Raw genomic sequence first — 19666 nt, 5'->3', positions numbered from 1 at the left:
TGTCAAAATTTCTACTACTTTTTCCTGACACGAGTGAACTTGCTCTTAGTAAATCCTTTTGCTATAAATTAAACACACAGCTGACTTTTTTCTGTTTCATAGAATATTCAATTCATAATTATGGCAGGAAAATAACCAGACACATCTGCTGATGGACCATGGCAACATCCAGGATTAAGAATTGTAGCTGCTGAAAATAAAGTAATTTGCTGAAAATTGTGTGTGGACTTGATGATGATTATTGTTAATAAAATCATGCAGAAATTCATTATTTTTGGAAAAGGAATAAGAAAACTAATCAAATTAAACCGAACTGTTGAAGGTTTTCCGGATGCCTTTTTGAATTGCTGATTTTTCAGCAATTTAGTTTGCTGATATTCCAGCAAAAACTATTGCCGAATACTTTGCTGGAAAGTCAGCGGGACAAAAACCTGCAAAGTTTTTACTTTTTCCAGCAATTACAAATTTGGTGGGTACAAAAAAAAGCATTCTCTCAACATGATTTTGAAAAATGAGAAATACCATCAGTTCAAACTGCTTCGAATTTAACAAAACATTCTTTGGCCCACTAATCGTGGGGTTAATCGAGACATGTGCATAGAACTGTTTTAGAGCTCTAAAAATTGTGGAAAATAATAAAAACATAAGAAAATAACATAATACTTTTAAATTGATCCTAGAAGACAAAGAAATGAAAATTTGAAAGAAATTTGAGATTTTTCCCCCTGGAGTTAGGCAGCAACAATAAAATTTCATGTTTGCCAGCTCAACCTTTGGGTAATACCCCTTCAGTGTAAACTTGTTTGATTGTGATGATTTGTTTGCCATTTTCATATTTATATTAATGTGCTACCATAGACTTCAAAGTTGCTTATTATTGTGACCAATTTGACTGCTAATTTTTACCGGTTTATTTATGCAAAGGTTTATATCTGGTCTCTGAAGACCCAAATAAATGGACATACTGAAGTGATAGAATACGTTTAGTGTGGAAACACTGTACCTTTATTTTATAAAAAAGTTGGCAATGAAAAATAAAAAAAAATTATAAGTATGTTAAAACTTCTTAAATTATGACCTTATTCAAAACATTTTGATTCACACTAAGTTTATGTAAAGCAGAACAGTTTTTTGTATTATAGCATAAAAGACGGAAAATTTGAATTGGACTCATCTAACTTGTTATTATTAGAATTATTTTTTTAAAGTTATTCTCACCAACTATTTATTAACATTATTCTGAATCTTATCTTCCATTGGAGAACCATAAAATTATTAATTTCAAAGTTTATTATCATACACATTTGATCGTTTACAAATAAAACCAAATTAAATTCCAGCGAAGCAAAAATGTCAAGTAAACGAGCTAACCCTTAGTGAAAGCTCCATTTGTACAATGTAGCCGGGTAGTCTCGTTGCTGGAAATTGAAACATACGACACATTTCCTCATCAGTCTGTTTCAATTTCCAGCTGGCAGTAAATCATCTTCACAACACGCGGCCCGGGTTAAAAAAAAGGGCTGAGCTCAGTCCCACTCAAGTCGCATTTCGTCAGGATCAGGCTGAGGATTTTGAAAGGTAACACGCAAATGTGCTTCTTTTCATGCATGCACTGACTGGTAGGTAATTTTAGAACTGTTCTCCAGTCAGTGCAGGTGCCATGCCGTGTGTCTATCCCAGTTCTGCCAACATGCCAACTTGCCAACTTCCAGCCGAGAGAGCTCAGAGCCCTGCGGGAGCTTTCTGGACCAAAAACGGGGGAAGGCCTTCATTTCAATTCCGATTCGTTCGATCGAATTTCCAACTTTAATGGTAATCTCAAACACCGGTAACGGCTTGAAAGTGAATTTAGGTCGTTTTGTACTTCGAAATTGGCCCCGTGAGTAGTGTGGGTGGGAAAGTGCCTTTTTTGTCGCAGAGCGTGAGTCCAATTTTCGGTTGGCTTTTTTTCTGGCTAGGCTAGGGTTATCAAGTGTTCATGCCACCGTAAAGTATACCTGTAGAAGGTAAGCGGTTGCACCTGAGAATTAATTCCAATAACTTTTGAAATTGAGCTGCAATAACGAGTTGTACCTGAAAGAAAGCATATATGTATATAGCATATTTTTAATTTGTTTCAACAATCAATTCGACAAAAAACCCATTAACAACATTAAGCATTCAGAATCATAATTCAGATTCTGGAATCATGATCAAATTAGACTTCGAAACAAAAATTCAGAATCAGAATTCAGCATCCGGATTCAGAATCAGAAATCAGCATTAGAATTTCTGATTCAGTTTTTTTTTTCTTTGCTATGGCCTTTTTTTGTTGATTTGTTGATGAGCATCAACGGATAACATGTTGATCTGAATTACCGCAGCTCGTAGCGTAGAGATTAGCCTTCAAGTCTTCTAAGCCAACGGTCATGAGATCGAATCCCGGTCACGGCATACATGGTACACATTCAGTGGGTTGGTGGTTTTAGCATTTGTAAGATGCTAGCCATCATATCTTCGAAAGTTGTACGCTTAGATTTAAATAAAAAGGAATCTTTTCGAGGAAACATCAAGTTTTATTGAGATCCTGCATGTTTTTGTGTTCGTTTTGTCATTAAAAAAAAAAAATGATAACTAAACTAAACAACTTCTTAAAGGGAAGATTAACCCTGCTTTTTTTAATTGCTAAAAAAAACTACTATCAAGCAACTGCTTGAAAAATTAAAAAAAATAAAAGGTAAGTTGTAGTCTGTAAAAATCGCCACTCATGACAAGTAATGTTTTAAAATGATACAAATTCTGAAAGGACACTTTTTTAAGGTGACAATTTTTTACAACATGTTCTTTGGTAAACTAATCATGGGATTAATCGGGACACGTAAATGAAAAAATCTCTCATGGTCTTAACAATAATGTGAAAGGGAAATTGTTACTTTGAAATTGATTCCAGACGATTTTGGCTTCCAGCTTTCCCCGAAAATCCAGCAAAATAATGTTAAATTTCTATCATTTTGCCCCTAGAGCTAGGCTCCAACATTAACTTATGTTCCGAAAAAGAGTGGGTGGTGAAAATGGCGATAAAGAGGAGTTAGAAACATTTAGAAAAATATCAGCAAGAGGAAATGAGTTAATCGGGATAGTTTTCAGAAAATGGTGTACTTTGTAGACTTAAACAAAACTAAATAAATAAATATAAATAAGCAACAAGGATTTTCTCGAGCGGGGTGAAACAGTGACTTATTGATTGAAAAACTCGTAAATCATTAGAACTGTAGAACAATAAAAATGCATTCAATCAAGCTTTCATCTTTTTAAACGTAAATCAAGCGTTGTTTTCACTGAGAAAACTTTTTTTTTTATTACACACGCTTATATTAGGTGGTGCATAAATCAATAGGCAAAAATACTCAGAGATTGTTTTTTTTTTAAATTTTGTCTAGGCTTCTAGCGAAAAATGGAAACTACAAACTTCGAGGATCTACTTGAAAATAAATTTTCTTCCGGTTTGGATTATTTTCTAAGATCTTAGGGGATCCCTAATCACTTTAATCACAATTATTTACATGACCCGATTAATTCCATGACTAGTGTGCGAAAAAAGGTTTTGTTGAAATGTGTAACAAGCACTTAAAAATAATTCACTTTCTATTTTTCGTCAAAAACATATTAAAAGTATTCTTCTAACCAAACTTTTTGACATAGCGCAAAACTATGTTCACGCTAATTTTCTTATAAACTTTTTCGAGTTTTTTTTAAACCGGTTTATGGTTTTCTTCCGATAAGTTCGATTATTGTTGTTTTTCAACCTGAATGAATTGTTAAAAGCTCTGGTGGAAAACCAAAATATTAGTTGAAAATTTGAGCGTTCAAAAATGATTTAGAGATGTTCCGCCATTGTTTTTTCTCAATCCGACTCGAAATTTGAATATTTTTTCTGTGCTAGATATTCAGTTGTTGCAGTTCTGAAACGAGCGTTTTTCGGATAAAAAAATTTTAAGATATGCTCCGGGACACTGAGGACTAAAATGGAATCTTTAAAACAATAGCCAAGAACAGGTAAATTGAAACTTTTTACATTTTTGTCTTCAACTGTTTTGCAATATTTATGATCCGAATTTTCAGTGTTGTTCCGGACAAATCCAAGAAGAGCCTTCCGATCACAGGATGGAAAATTAATTGCAATCGGACATTCAGGCGAAAACTGTTTACAGTGAATCTGAGCAACTGATTCCTGAGGAGATCCAGAAGAAAAATATCGCGTACTTTCCTCCTCCGTGGCTCAGAAAGTATCGAAAGAAGGTATTATTTAGCAATATTACCTATTTATTTTTTAATAAAATATTTTTCCCGAGTTCTGATAGTTTAAAAACATATTGTATAGGATTTTGAAAAAAGGTCACCTAATAAGGACCGTACCGTAATTAATGAATACAAATTTAAGCCTCTCTGTGAAAAAGACTATGAAGTGTTTTGACAGCTGTTCAGTAATCGCGTGTTATAAACATAGTAAACAAACAGAATATCTCGAAAAAAGTTTAGTTTTGAGTCGCGGCGCAGCAATGAAGAGACTTTCGCTTGAACCCAGCTTGAAGGTAAGAAAATTGACGAAACAGGAAGAAGTCAGCATCTGTGTAGTTCAAAAGTTGTGAAAAAATTGGCAAGAAGGTGCTGGTTTTGTAAGGAATTTGTCAATGTGTCAATGAATTCATCACCTTTTTTCACTTTCGGGAACATGAATGCCGAAATATATCGGACTGAATGTCTTCAAAAGCGTATTCTGCCACTCATTCAGAAGCATAAAGGTCAGACACTATTTTGGCAGGTCTGGCATCATGGCACTACGCGCGTTCAGTCTTGGAGTGGTATTGAGAGATGGAAGTCAATTTCGTGGCAAAAGCGATGAATCCTTCAAATTGCCCAGAGATCCGGCCTTTCGAAAGGTATTTTGCCCTGATGAAAGGGAATCTGCAGAAGAAGGATCATGGAGCTGTTGACATCAATCAGTTCAAGAAGAACTGGATAAATGTAAGCAAAACCATCGATGCAACCGTTGTGCAAAACTGAATGCGAGGAATCAACGGAAAAGTGCGTGAACTGAGCAGATCCCAGGATAATTAGATGATCCTTGCTGTTATCCCATTCTTTTAAGTCTAATAAACATGTACAAACAACCAGAATTGAAAAATAAAAGAGCAATAAATAAATAGAAGACTTATAACGTGCATTCATTATTTACGATACGGTCCTTATGAAATGACAAAATAACATTAACATGTCTAATTTTTCCCTGAACAGTCATCTAATTATTAAATCAGCTATATTAAACGGATTTCAGGTGTAGAAATAAGAAATAGAGTGCTGTATATCGAGTGGTTTGAAAATCTTAGATCACGAACACATTTAATCAAATTGCTAAAATATTTTTTCATTAGGCATCACGGAATGTTTGAATAAGGAAGAACCGAGAGCCATGTTGGATTTTTTGTGAGAATAAGGTAAGAAAAATTGATTCTTTGAACCGCTTATACTTTTCCAAACATGATCATCATTAAAAGTTTAAATTTTTATCGTTATCAGCATCAGCACAATCAATCAACAAACCACGCGGCGAGACGGCAGTTCCTCCTGCTGTTGGGTTGGGTGGTAGATTTGGTGAGCGACAGAAAGAGAGCTAAAGGATTTGTTTCTCCCGCGGCTACGTGAGGGGTGCGAGATTTGTACACCAACCTGCTGAAAACTTTGGTCAAACTGGTTGAAATCTGGCAGCTTTCAGTAAATTCGAAAAACGTTGCTACAAATTTTCAAAACACCACACAAAATGTATGTCAATCGAAAGAGGAGATTCTAATGAATCTCTTGGTATATAAAAAGTGACCAATTTGAGTTAAAATTTTAGAGAAATCACGCTAACAAAATCGCGTAAACCCACCGACACGAGGGAGAGTTTGAAAAATGACAAAAAAGATGTGAGTTTCATTACAATATACTGAACAACTGAGATTTTTGAGGAACCAACTATGTTCTACGAAAATAATAATAAAGTTAACGAAAAAAAACTAAAATTTGAACTTAGAGAATCGATCCATTGGTAACCGAGATACAGCAATGCAAAGCCAAAAATGGATGATTTTTTTGAAGTAAGAATTTTTTCTACCGGAAGTTCCGGGATAGCGGCCAAAACTTCCTTTGGACCACCAAAAATTTATACATCCATGGATAGATTTATTCTTGACAATTCCAAATATTATAAAATCAGCGCAATATTTGGAACCTGTCTCAAGTTATAGGCATTCTAAAAAGAGCTCTTTTTCGGGACTTTTTTCATTCGGAATCAGCTACTGGTGGTTTCGTAAAATATTTCGACTTTATTTTTCAATATTGAGAAACTAGAATAAATTATCTATGCAATGAATTAAAATTCATCGAAATCGGTCAATATTTGCGGCCAGGGGAACTTACGCAATCTCTCGGGTCATATAGACCCGAACAGCCTAATTACGGATTTTTTTGAGGGAGCACTTCCGGTGGTCACAGGAAGTTGCCTGGTACTACAGATTGTGTATTTCGTGATTCCCCAGGGAGGTTTTTAAAATCAAATTTTTGCGATTTTTTCTCGAAGAGTTATGATGATTTGAATGTGCGCTTCGGGTCATATTGACCCGAACGACTTTGGAAGGTTAATAGTGTCAACTTGCAGCTGCTTGGAAGACCTTCCCGGAGATAATGTTCAAAGTGCCGCTATTGAACAGCAAAACTTCCGAAAAGGAGCGATTTGTCAACTTTGACGACTTGAAAAGATTTTTAAGCAACTCTGAGTGGAAGATTTGTTAGCTTGTAAAAAAGATTCAATTTATCATGAATTTTCAACTAAATTAAAGGATATAACATCACAGAAAACCATCACAGAATTTTTGGGTAAAATCAAAGAAAGTTAGAATTTTTTTTTCTCTAAACATAGATTTTTTTTCGGCAACCTTGATTCCAGGACTCTCTTCTGCATGGTCGTTGATATCGAAAAAGAATTTGACCGACTGAACAACAAAAACATCTGGGCTGCTCATAGACCACTGCACAGCGGCCCAAAAGGGGTAAAAGGGGAACATTTTTCGTAGCGCCTCTGTCTTTTATCTTATCTCTTAAGTGTCTTCAGAACATTTGCTTTTTCAAACATGTTTCATAACTTGAAAGCATCAAAAGTTAGTCAAAGTCCACTATAAAAAAATTGAAAATTCTAACTTTTTTATTTCAATAGAGTTAGCTTTATTTTATACTTCAAAGTTGTAGAATACGTGAAAATATGAAACTTTGTTGAATACACCAAAACTCTAAATTGAAGCTTGAACTAAGTGCATCAAATTGGTGTTGTTGTCATTGGTCTCCAGGCTCTTATATTTGAAAACAACAAGCATATATTTGATGTGTTTTACGTGTTTCCATACAAAAAATGAAAAAATTGATTTTCAGGCTACGCACAACGAAAGCAGAAGGCAGTTGGAAATTATTTTTGTATGGAAACACGTAAAATACATTAAATATATGTTTGTTGTATTCAAATATAAGCAAGTGGAGATAAATGACAATAACACCAATTTGTTGCACTTAGTTCAAGCTTCAATGTGGTTCATTAGTTTTAAAAATTCACTTCCTTGTTTTTGCAATAAGCACTCGTAAAGTAGAGTAAAAATAAAACTTAAAGTTGCTATAAGTTGGCTAGGAAGCGTCGTAGAATGTTGAAATATTGTGCAAAACGTGTGATTTGAATGCTTCAACAAATGTTCAGAACATCTTATTAATGTAAATTCTCATCTAACTATAGTTAAGTTTAAAAACTAACTTTTAAATAACTTTCAACATAAAACCTTTATAACTCTGCTCTGAAAAGCGATAGAGTTTTGATGTCTTCAACAAAGTTTCATATTTTTACGTATTCTACAACTTTGTAGTATAAAATATAGCTAACTCTATTGAAATAAAAAAGCTAGAATTTTCAACTTATTCATAGTGGATTTTGACTAACTGTTGATGCTATCAAGTTATGAAACATGTTTGAAAAAGCAAATGTTCTGAAGACACTTAAGAGATAAGATAAAAGACAGAGGCGCTACGAAAAAAGTTCCACTTTTAGCCCTTTTGTACCACAGTGCACAACAGTTTAGACGACGAGGATTCCCAGAGAAACCAGTCCATCTCATCGAAGCACAGTACGAGGCATTTTTGTGCAAGTTCTTGCAAGACGGTATCTTGTCCGAACCAATCCCGGTAACTGCTGGAGTGAGACAAGGATGTATTTTATCACCGCTGTTTTTTCTCATCGTAATGAGATCTTGACTGGATCGATCGACTGTAGACCAAACCTGTAAATCCTTCCCATGTCGTGGTAGTTGAGCAACAAGTTGAGAATGTTGAGTACTTCCAGTATCTTGGTGGCCAGATAACGCCTGATAATGGTACCAAGGAAGATATCGAAACCCGGATCAGAAAAGCCCGATTTGCGTTTGCGAGTCTCCGAAACATCTGGCGGTCACGCCAGATCTCTCTTCGAACGAAAATCCGAATCTTGAATTAAAACGTCAAATCCGTGACGACGCGAAAACTGCAAGTTTTTCTGAATCGTTTCCTGAGGAGTATCATCCGCGCTTGGTGGCCTGACAACTGGATCTCAAATGAGGAACTACATCGCCGGTGTCATCAAAGGGCGCTAGAAATCGAGATTCGGGAACATAAGTGGAGATGGATTGGGCACACGCTGCGAAGAGATGAGAACGAGATTTGCGCTTGAATGGAATCCAGAAGGACATTGAAGAAGAGGCAGACCCAGAAACTCGTGGCGGCAAAGCCTAGCCGCAGAAATACGAACTGTCGACGAGAGTCTTGACTGGGACCAAGTGAAGACGCTTGCTCCGGATCGTCAACAGTGGAGGTCTTTTACCACGGCCCGCGCTGGAGATTTTTTTTTCAAGAAATCCCCTCTTCCGGATATGCGCCGGAGAATCGACGCGGGACCAATAATAAAAATAATATTGCCAACTCCACCTACTTTGATTATAACATTCAGTTGCTACGGTTCGGGTTTCTCTATGATGAGTTCCTCCGAAGGGATGTGCTGCTGTGCTACTCAAACGACCCTGAGTTCCCTTGTTTACATTTGCAAACTGCCACCCACTTAGCTATCTTCGAGTTATATAATCATCAGAAACAGGTAAACGCTAACAAAAGTTCCCCAATTTGAAGGTCATTGCTTGGCATAAAAATTGTGGATTATAAATAAAATGTCAGTGTCATGTCTGTCCTGCAAAAATCCGGTTACCCTAGGAAAGAACCTTTCGAGATCGACCAGCCTCTCCTGCCCAATGAGGCCTCTAATGTTTGTTGTTTGCTTTCGCTTGCGCTGGAGCACTAGAATCTGCGTTAAATCCCGTTTGGTTCAAACAGGCACTGCAAAACCCGCTCCTGCAACAACCCTGTGAGGAGTATAGAGCCTCAGAGTCGACAAACAAGAAATCTGACGGTACTGCTGCTGCTGATTGGTTGGTTTGTCGGTTGCCAATAAGTATACGTTCTTCTGTGTTCGTCGTCTGACTAAAGGCCCACAATGTGCTACAGAGCCGCTCAAAATACCATACATGCATATGTTCGTACGCCTAGAGATATGTAGATACTCACCAACAACGTGCAGATGTACTCTAGCACTTATTTTCGGCTCCGTCGACACCTGGCACTCGTAGATCCCGGCGTCACGTGCCTGCACGTATTTGATCTGCAGCGTCCAGACGCCGCTGTTCTCCACGTAGAATGATTGAAAACGTTCGTCGGCTATGAATGTCATTCTGTGTGAATCAACGTCGTCATTGGTAAACGTAGTTCATCCCAGGCGTGGGCGTCGATTTCGATGCGAGATGATGGTGGACGCACACACAACGTACACACACGTCCAGACGAAGCGGGCACAATATGGACCCAGGAAAATCCAATTCCGGATGCAGAGCAATGCGCCAAGTCATTCAACAGAAGAAGCGGTCGGTATTTTCCAGTTCACGAAAGGTAGGATGGGGCCACATCAACGAAGAATGCAAAGGTGAAGTGGGTGGATGTGGGGGAAAATAAAAGATAAAATAACAACAAAAATTGGTGCAGCTCAAGAGAAGGTTTCGAGCCGGATCAGATTCGAGACCAGGTCGGTTAGGTCGGTTTCACATTAATAATAATCGATTGCCAATGCCGGTCCGTTGTCGTCGTTTTCGTCGTCGGGCGTCGTCGTCGTTTTGGGACACATTTGCAGGATGCCACCATGTGTAGGACCATGTGCGAACGTCAGCACAACCGTTGTCGATGCGTCGTTGTTCAGCCAGAGGTGGTTCAGTTGCCAAGTAATGCCACGTAGCAATTTTTGCATCGCCGTCGTTGTCGTCGTCGTCCAGTAGTGGTTGCAGGATAAAGTTGAGCCCCCGTTTTTTTTTGTTGATGATGATGGCAATGATGTTGGTGACAGTCGAAAACAGCATCCAAACCAGGAACGGCCAACACCGTAGATAGAGCATGAAAAAATGGAAAGAATAAAAAGTGTGAAATATTAATAAGAGGATCACACAGAAACAGATAGCCGGCCGCTACGTGGCACAATAAGTGAAATATGGCGATAATACAGCCCGAGATTAAGGTATACGGGCTATTAAATCTGTCTCTCCGTGTTTCCGATGGCAAATCAACTTCTGACCGAGACAAAAGGTGGCAAAATTCACCTGCACCATTCGCTCTTCAGCTTCCTAGCTGCTATCGCACCTTCCATTAATATTTTTCCGCCCATTTTCCGTGAAAGAATGTTCATCATTTGATTGTTCAACGTCATAAATCTCGAGAGTATTTTATGCTTCGTTTGTCAAAATTTGTCTCTGTTATATTTATTCATCGGACGATTCCGGCTGGCAGTTTTTTGGGAGCTGACAAATATTTATTGGTTCACGTTCGCTGGCTGCCGGAAAGTGATTAGACAAACAAAACTTAGACGTTTGGTTTTGCTTCCCTATCCTAGAAGCTCTGTCGGATATGATGATGGATGCGAGAACGTATTTTAACAGTCAATCAAACGATTGGACAAGCTGCTTTTGAGAATAGCAAAAGTGTACCTATTGATGGTGAGCACATTCAATGCAGGTAGACTGAGTTCTTTTTGATAGAAGCTTTATCAAATTTTTCGAAAATGTTGACTTAGATTTACAGTACTGGACACATTAAAGTCAATTTTTTTTTATCCCTGTATCTTTTTTCGCTTAGAGCAAGTTCACTGGTGTTGGGAAAAAGTGGTAGAAATTTTGTCACTTTTTACACATTTTGAAAATTTTGCCATGCAAAAACATTTTCAAGATCTGTGGCCTTCAAGTTTTTTAACAACACGTGTTTTAGTTTCGCATGCTGTGATGCAAAAATAGCAATATTTCTATTTATAAATAATAAATCTATCTATAAAATACATCGCCAAAAGATCTTGAAAACATTTTTGCATAGTAAAATTTTCAAAATGTCAAAATTTCTACCACTTTTTCCCAACACCAGTGAACTTGCTCTTATAGCAAGTTCACTCGTGTTGGGAAAAAATTGGTAGACAATTTTGACACTTTTAGCACATTTTGAAAATTTTGCCAGGCAAACCCATTTTCAAGATCTGTGGCCTTCAAGTTTTTTAACAACACGTGTTGTTGTTTCGCATGCTGTGATGGAAAAATGGCAATATTTCTAACACATACGGCTGAAATAGAAACAGTGCTATAAAATATACAACGCTCAAAGAAAGATCTTGAAAACATTTTTGCATAGTAAAATTTTTTAAATGTGCTACAAGTCTCAAAATTTCTACCACTTTTTCCCAACACGAGTGAACTTGTGGAATATCAATTCTAAATATTCTGATGAATGGTAGTATTTTGACATACTAACGACAGATGAAAGAAGGTTGACATACCGACACTTTGTATAGGGGAGAATGAGGATACTTGATCCCTAGGGATACTTGATTCCTTAGCTATATCACGAAACTGGAATGTCTTACAAAGATCAAATGTTCTAGAAAAATGTGCCAAAATGAGCAAAATAACAATGCTTATAGTTTAAAATTTTTTAACAAAATAATTGTTTGAGTAATTGAACTTTTTTTGAAAAATTTCACAAAATGTAACTTGAAGATCTTTTTTCATCACTTTGAAATGTTCCTTACATGGGAAAATTATGAAAAAAATATTTGTTCCAATATATCAATCGTTCGAGCGTAAAATGAACTTCATAATGCCATATTTTCAAAGCAATGGAAATCTCAACTTTTTTCAGAAAAAGTTTTCTAAAATGTTGATTATGGGTACAATTGATCCCCTAGAGTTGGGTACAATTGTTCCCCCTTCCAAACGGCCTATTCTTCTTCTGAATTGATCGTTATGATTGCTGATTACGAAATTTCTAATATTTATCCAAAAACTAATATTTATCAAACAATTGTCTGAAGAAAAGAGCAAAAACAATTAATTTTCTCTTAATTATAAAAAATAACGCCTTTACGTATGCAATGTTATTAGCGTTGAGACAAAGTTATAGAATTTTCTTCTTATGTCTGCTATAAATTGTGAAATGAGAACAAACATGACCAAAATAGTCAATTAACATTCTATCTTGGGGTTTTGTTTGATTTTTATACATGGATTAGGGCTTCCTGAATAAAAGATCAAGTCTCCTTCAATCCTTGTAATCCTCTTTCGCTGATCGTGCTCCACTCGTTACCCGAGTTTACACGAGTTGTAAGTGGCTCGGACGGCAAGTGTGAGAGCATTTGCATTCGAGTGGGAAAAAGAGAATTCTGAACAAAGAGCGCCCTGAATTTCAGTCATACACCTCAGAGTAAAGAAGAAAAAAATTATCTAGACTCCCACCACACAACGTAGAAAACATATAAACAATTTCTACTTCGCTACCATGCCCACTGCTGTTAGCTGTTTTGAATTCTTGTTTTTTGCAAAAGGTAGTGTTCGAAGAAGAGGTGACAGGTGGTTTCATCAAAAAATCAGGACACCGCGAAGAACAAAAACCAGGATTTTTCAGGACCCCAGTAGATTGGTTGAAATGAAATGCAGCTCTTCTTAGATTGCATAAATAAAGGCGAAATAGCGGTGCAGTATACGCCTGAATTTATGCAGCAGAAGAGATATGTGGCTTTTAGTTTATACCGAAAAAACCGTTCAAATATTATCTGAACCGAAGATTACCATTGGTTTAAGAGGTTAAACTGTTTTAATACAAAATCAATTGCAATTAAGATCAGGACGGCTTCTAGAAAATCAGGACACCGCTGGGAGCTTTGATTCGAAAAGTAGCATCTTTTCTCGTGAACGTACCAAGAATAAACTGAGTTAGCTCTCGAATTCTCCTCAGCATATCGCGCAACAGATTTTTCCGGAGATGGGAATTCTCTTCATCAGCGGATATGAATGCTCTCGCTCACTCTTATGTGTTGACAATCTCACTCTTCATTTCAGTGCGATTTATCTCTCCCCGCACTGATTGGGGGAGCAGACGAAAAAAATTGCACTCTCTTTCACTGGACAAGCCGATCTGAGGAGTTTTGCCACCCATGCCCCAATAGCTAATTTTGTCTAGCATCCCACCACCAATGTAATAAAATCACCAAAAACGGTGATTTTGTGCATATAGTTTTATTGTGAAAACTTTGCGTTAACGTAGGTACCATAATCCGGGGCTTGATTGATCAATTTTTTCAATATTTTTCGATTTTTTTTCTGTTAAGGGGAATGTGGCATGTTTCATATTTTTAAAACCAGTACTGGACTCCTATGAACGTAAATAAGGTTGCAGAAATTTCTTAAACCACTTGAAATCTAACAAAAAAAATCGATTACGTCTCTGTTTTGAATTTGATGCTTTGGGGTTACATTGATCAGTATCTTTTGTGACGGTTTTAACGAGTTTTCTCGATCATAAAGGATACAAAACACCTTTATAATATTTACAAATGCTAGTTTATTGATTTTATCTTACTTTTTAACGTTTTCATTTAAAAACACCCTATAGTTGAAAAAAAAAGAATTATTATGTTGCATACATTTAGGGGCAAAAATTAAAACATTTGCTAAATAGTTTGAGCTAAAAAAATACAAATAAAATTTTATCTTAACACATTTTTCTAGGCCCTCCCACTATTTTAATTTCCATTTAATAGGGTTTTTATCAAACAGCTAGTATACATACAGGCGTTTTCACTAACATCTCAGGGTGACCAATAGTGTTGAGATTCTACATTGCTTTCATTCGATCCAAAATTTACTAGAAACCTATAACCCTACAGCTAATTAGATAATTAATGAAATTACTGGAATTCATCGCTAATTATTTTGTTAAAGTATAGGGGAGAATGAGGATACTTGATCCCTGGGGATACTTGATTCCTTAGCTATATCTCGAAACTGGAATGTTTTACAAAGATCAAATGTTCTAGAAAAATGTGCCAAAATGAGCAAAATAACAATGCTTGTAGTTTAAAATTTTTTAACAAAATAATTGTTTGAGTAATTGAACATTGTTTGAAAAATTTCACAAAATGTAACTTGAAGATCTTTTTTCATCACTTTAAAATGTTCTTACATGGAAAAATTATGAAAAAAATATTTGTTCCAATGTATCAATCGTTCGAGCGTAAAATGAACTTCATAATGCCATATTTTCAAAGCAATGGAAAACTCTCAACTTTTTTCAGAAAAAGTTTTCTAAAATGTTGATTATGGGTACAATTGATCCCCTAGAGTTGGGTACAATTGATCCCCCTTCCAAACGGCATATTCTTCTTCTGGATTGATCGTTATGATTGCTGATTACGAAATTACTAATATTTATCCAAAAACTAATATTTATCAAACAATTGTCTGAAGAAAAGAGCAAAAATAATTAATTTTCTCTTAATTATAATAAATAGCGCCTTTAAGTATGCAATGTTTTAAGCGTTGAGACAAAGTTATAGAATTTTCTTCTTATGTCTGCTTTAAATTGTGAAATGAGAACAAACATGACCAAAATAGTCAATTAACATTCTATCATGGGGTTTTGTTTGATTTTCATACAAGGATTAGGGCTTTCTGAATAAAAGATCAAGTCTCCTTCAATAGGGGATCAAGTCTCCCCTAACTTCAGAAAAATCGCAATTTTTTTACTCCCACGAAAATGCTTCTTGTTCATCAACGGGCTCAAGTATCATTCTTATTTTTGGAGCATAGAAACTTGAAGTTACAAGCTGTCAGAAAATGTCGAAGACGGTGAGGTGCTAAATTTTTCCAAAAAGATATTGTGAAAATAAGAAAAGGGGATCAAGTATCCCCACTCTCCCCTATTTGACATGTAGGGGAGAGTGGGGATACTTGATCCCCTTTTCTTATTTTCACCATATCTTTTTGGAAAAAAATTGCAACTCGCACTCTTTTACATTTTCTGATAGCGTGTAACTTCAAGTTTCTATGCTCCTAAAAGTAGAACGATACTTGAACTCGTAGATGAACTAGAAGCATTTTCGTGAGAGTAAAAAAATTGCGATATTTTTAAAGTTAGGGGAACAAATATGAACAATTAACGTATTTTGAAGACGTCAAATGAAAAATACATAAAAATGTCATGACGAGCGATGTGAAAAATAAAGAGAGTCAGCACATCATTGTGAATCGAACGATCCGAATGGCACTTAAAAAATAAATTCATAGCATTCACAACCACAAATATCTAATTGTTCATGAGACTGTTTTCCATATCTCATTTCAATAGATCTGAAGCCACTAAGCGTATGTGAGCTGCGGTAAAAGATTACTTTGCTCAGAAATTGTCCCCATAACTTGATCGGCCAGGGATTAAATGCGAAGCAAAACTGGACCACACAGAAGTATGCTGGCCAAAAGAGTGTCTGCAATAAATGGGCGGACGATTTAATCCTATTAGCAATGCATGGAAACCATCTATCGTAAATGGTTGGCGAATGCATTCCTCTATCACAAATTTCATTTTGATATTTTATAACCTAATCAAAACTGAATTCTGACAAAAGCAACGGAATCTGTGGAAAGCTTATAAAAAAGAATTTCTACAAAACGAACTTATTTTGGGTAAGAAAAATTCAATGTAGATACTTAGGAATCATTCCTCTACTGATGATGAATGAAAAATATCGTGAGCCCTTCCGAACACTAGCCCTGGGAGGACAATTAGAAGAACTATCACATAACGTCCCGCAGCATCGAGGAAAACATATTCGTAACGAAAATTGAACAAGGCAAATAAAAAGGGCAAATAAAAAACAATATCTTTCCATGCATGGAGCATGCTGAGAAAAGCGCCTGAGAGTAAAAAAAAAACATCGAAGTACAGAAAAAAAATTGCACAAATGGGAAAGCTAGCAATCATTTATCAAATTTAGTTTGCTCGAGTTCCCAGAAGAAGTTGCTCATTCTTTACGATTGCTGCACAATGTCGTTAGTGAAGCTATATAATCGGATCAAGATCTACAATGTTTTTCTTTGTGCTTTGCGTTGGATCCTGGTGAGCTTTCTTTAATTCGCCCGTCTGCGTCTGAAACCGAGTGGCGGTTGAGTGAATGGTGAGGAAAAACCCGGAAATATTCTAGCGCTACGAAAGTAGAAGTTACGTACTAGGATATGTGGTTCGCGCTACTCCTAGAAGGAAAGATCAGACGAGACGCCCGCCTCATGTGGATGACTGGATAGCTACTACAGTACAGTGCACTTCTAGTATTCTCTTTCTCTATTTAGAATGATGGTGGCACACGATGCACATAAATCTTCCTCCTCTCGCTCAAGAGCTAGGTCCCGAATGACTCGGAACAATTTTTCGAAACATTTGCTGCTAGAATTGCTGTGTACACAATGTTCCATCGAACTTTGTTTGCTCGATAAGCAACGCCACAGCATTTATCAATTAGTTTTTGATAAAAATAGGAAAGTTTTTGGAGAATAACGAAACAAAGTCATAGGGGAGAATGGCGATACCTGATTCCTTTTATTTAGTTTCATCATAGCTTTTTGGAAAAAAATTAGCAACTCGCCGTCTTTTGCATATTCCGACAGCGTGTAATTCCTAGTTTATAAGCTCCGAAAATTAGAACGATACATTAACCCATAGATGAACTAGAAGTATATTCGTGAGACGAAAGAAATCGTAATATTTTTTAAGTTAAAGGAGACTTGATGCTTAATTCAGGGTGTCCAGACCATAGGCAAAAATCTAGCAAAATTCAAAGATAAAAGGCCGTTGACTGTTTTTTCACAGTTTGTAAGTATCAGACAAAGAGAATTCTAAACGTTTGTCTACTACTTTAAAGTCATTGCATACCTTAAGGCGCAATTTTCAAGTTTTTAGATAAATAAATTTTATAATACTTTTACAATATATGTAAAACAATTTAAATGGACTTTTTTTTTAATTTCAAGGAATGAAATGTCGACGAATATCTCTATATTCGTGAGACGAAAAAAATTGTAATATTTTTTAAGTTATAGGAGACTTGATGCTTAATTCAGGGTGTCCTGACCATAGGCAAAAATCTAGCAACATTCTAAGATAAAAGCCGTTGACTATTTTTTCACAGTTTGTTAGAATCAGACAAAGAGAATTCTAAACGTTTGTCTACTACCTTAAAGTCTTTGCATACTTTAAGGCGCAATTTTCTAGTTTTAAGATTAATAAATTAATTAATACTTTTATAATATAATACAATTTAAATGGACATTTTTTTATTTTCAAGTAATGAAATGTCGACGAATATCTCTAAGAAAACTTTGTAGTAGGGTGGTTTATTACAGTATAAGCTCAGGCGCATTCTTTCATATAGAAACCGACGATCACTACAATGCTCAAACCTGTAAGTGATAGTTGGTAAATTACAAAACTGATTAAGGTACATAATTCATACAATATAGAGACTCTGAGAGTCTTAATTTCTATGCCTTAACAATTTTTTGGTTCGGTTTAAATTCTCATCTTGCCAATAAATGAAGATTCATTTATTCGGCACACAATGATCATTATTATTATTCAATTATCTTTAAATTTTTCCAATACACTCATGTTAAAATACCACAATTAACATTTTCGGTGAAATTATTGACATTTTTGCGAAGGAAATAATTGTAGCTCTAGTAGTTCGCTGAAAATCACACAGAATCATACCCGCAGGTGATTGTTGCTGATGATGCAATCATGCTGTTTTCGCAATGAAAACACAAACAATTTATTTTTCATGCCTTTAATATACACCCTCACAATGGAAGAAACCCAGAACAGCCGACCCCTATGTGTGTATTTTCATTTATAGAAAATTTATAATTTATACATTTTATTGTTTGTTTAGCCATAACTTAAAACCAAAGGTTATGATGAACTGAACAAATCACTTTCCGTAATTTACCGGAAAAAATCAATTCCAGATTGCATTTGCATTCTAAACATAGAAGCTAAGTTGAGAACTTTGTGCATTTCGGAGGTATGTAAAACACTAAACGAGGCAATTTAAAGGAATAGATTTTTTTCCATTTTTGAATAGTTTAGTTCATAAACTGTGAATGGCGAATCGATATTATGATTGATTAATTGACAAACTCCGCTGAATTGTAACACTGTAAAATAACAATTAGGTACCGTAAAACAAGGTAACTTTGATCGCCGGGGTAACTTTGACCAACAATAAATTTTGTTCACATTATCATCAATAACACGGTCTATAGTTTGAATTTTTGAAAACTGTTTTCTACGTTGGAAATCCTATTAATTGAGTATCAAATAGACAAAATCTGGTTTGTATTTGAAATTTTGTTCTGAAAGTAAAAATGTAATTGATATTTAAAAAATAAGGACATTTTCCCAGAGTAAGCCCGTATTGGACAAATGGATAGGAACCCTATCAAATGGTTTACTTTGAAAAAAAAATTAAAATGGAATTAATTGGAGGGCCTTGAGTTATGTGTGAAGGTAAATTTTCATTTGTATTTTGAAGCTAAAATTATTTGGCAATTGTTATAATTCTTGCCCCTAAATGTATACAGTATCATTGTTCTTTTTTCGATTATAAATGCTTTTAAAAGAAAACGCTTAAAGGCGAGGTAAAATTGCTAAAAAAGCATTTGTAAATATTATGAAGGTGTTTTGTATTCTTTATGATCAACAAAACTCGTTAAACCGTCAAAAGAGAGACTGATCAATCACCCTAAAGCATCATATTCTGAACAGAGACGAAATCGATTTTTAAATCAAATGTCTGCTACCACGTTTTACGTTCTTGATTACAAGACCAAAAATACACAATAAATAAGGAAATGGATTTCTTACACCATTTTCTTACTCATTATTATCACACAAACTCAAATATAATTAATTTTACTGAATTAATAAATTGAAACTTCCACAACCAATCACAATAAAAGTTTAAAATCAAGATAATTTTGAAGAGTAAGTTGGTTAATCCCTCTATAAATAAAGCGTACAATAAAAACTGATAATTTTTCAAAAATGATGTTTCTTATTCTGAACTATAAATTTGTTCATAACAATTTCTATGCAGTCTAGTTTCAAAATTTGAAAAAAATATTTCTAAAACACTAATTTATGTAAATTTATTTTCGGTATATGGGTAAAATGTATATTC

The 19666-nt window shown here is 35.5% G+C and overlaps 1 protein-coding gene across 2 annotated transcripts in view; it reads right to left on the bottom strand.

The window, feature by feature from the left end:
* The window catches only part of LOC129748113 (zwei Ig domain protein zig-8-like), an 870358-nt gene that overhangs the window by 91185 nt on the left and 759507 nt on the right, over positions 1 to 19666 (bottom strand). For both annotated transcript variants that reach the window (XM_055742607.1, XM_055742608.1), the window contains exon 6: positions 9643 to 9806. In XM_055742607.1, the coding sequence (XP_055598582.1) occupies positions 9643 to 9806 (164 nt within the window). The remainder of the gene's footprint in view (positions 1 to 9642; positions 9807 to 19666) is intronic.

The sequence above is a fragment of the Uranotaenia lowii genome, chromosome 2, assembly GCF_029784155.1.
Source record: "Uranotaenia lowii strain MFRU-FL chromosome 2, ASM2978415v1, whole genome shotgun sequence".
NCBI classification, from domain to species: Eukaryota; Metazoa; Arthropoda; class Insecta; order Diptera; family Culicidae; genus Uranotaenia; species Uranotaenia lowii.
Note: the sequence above shows the minus strand (reverse complement) of the source record. Positions and strands in the feature narration are given on the sequence as shown.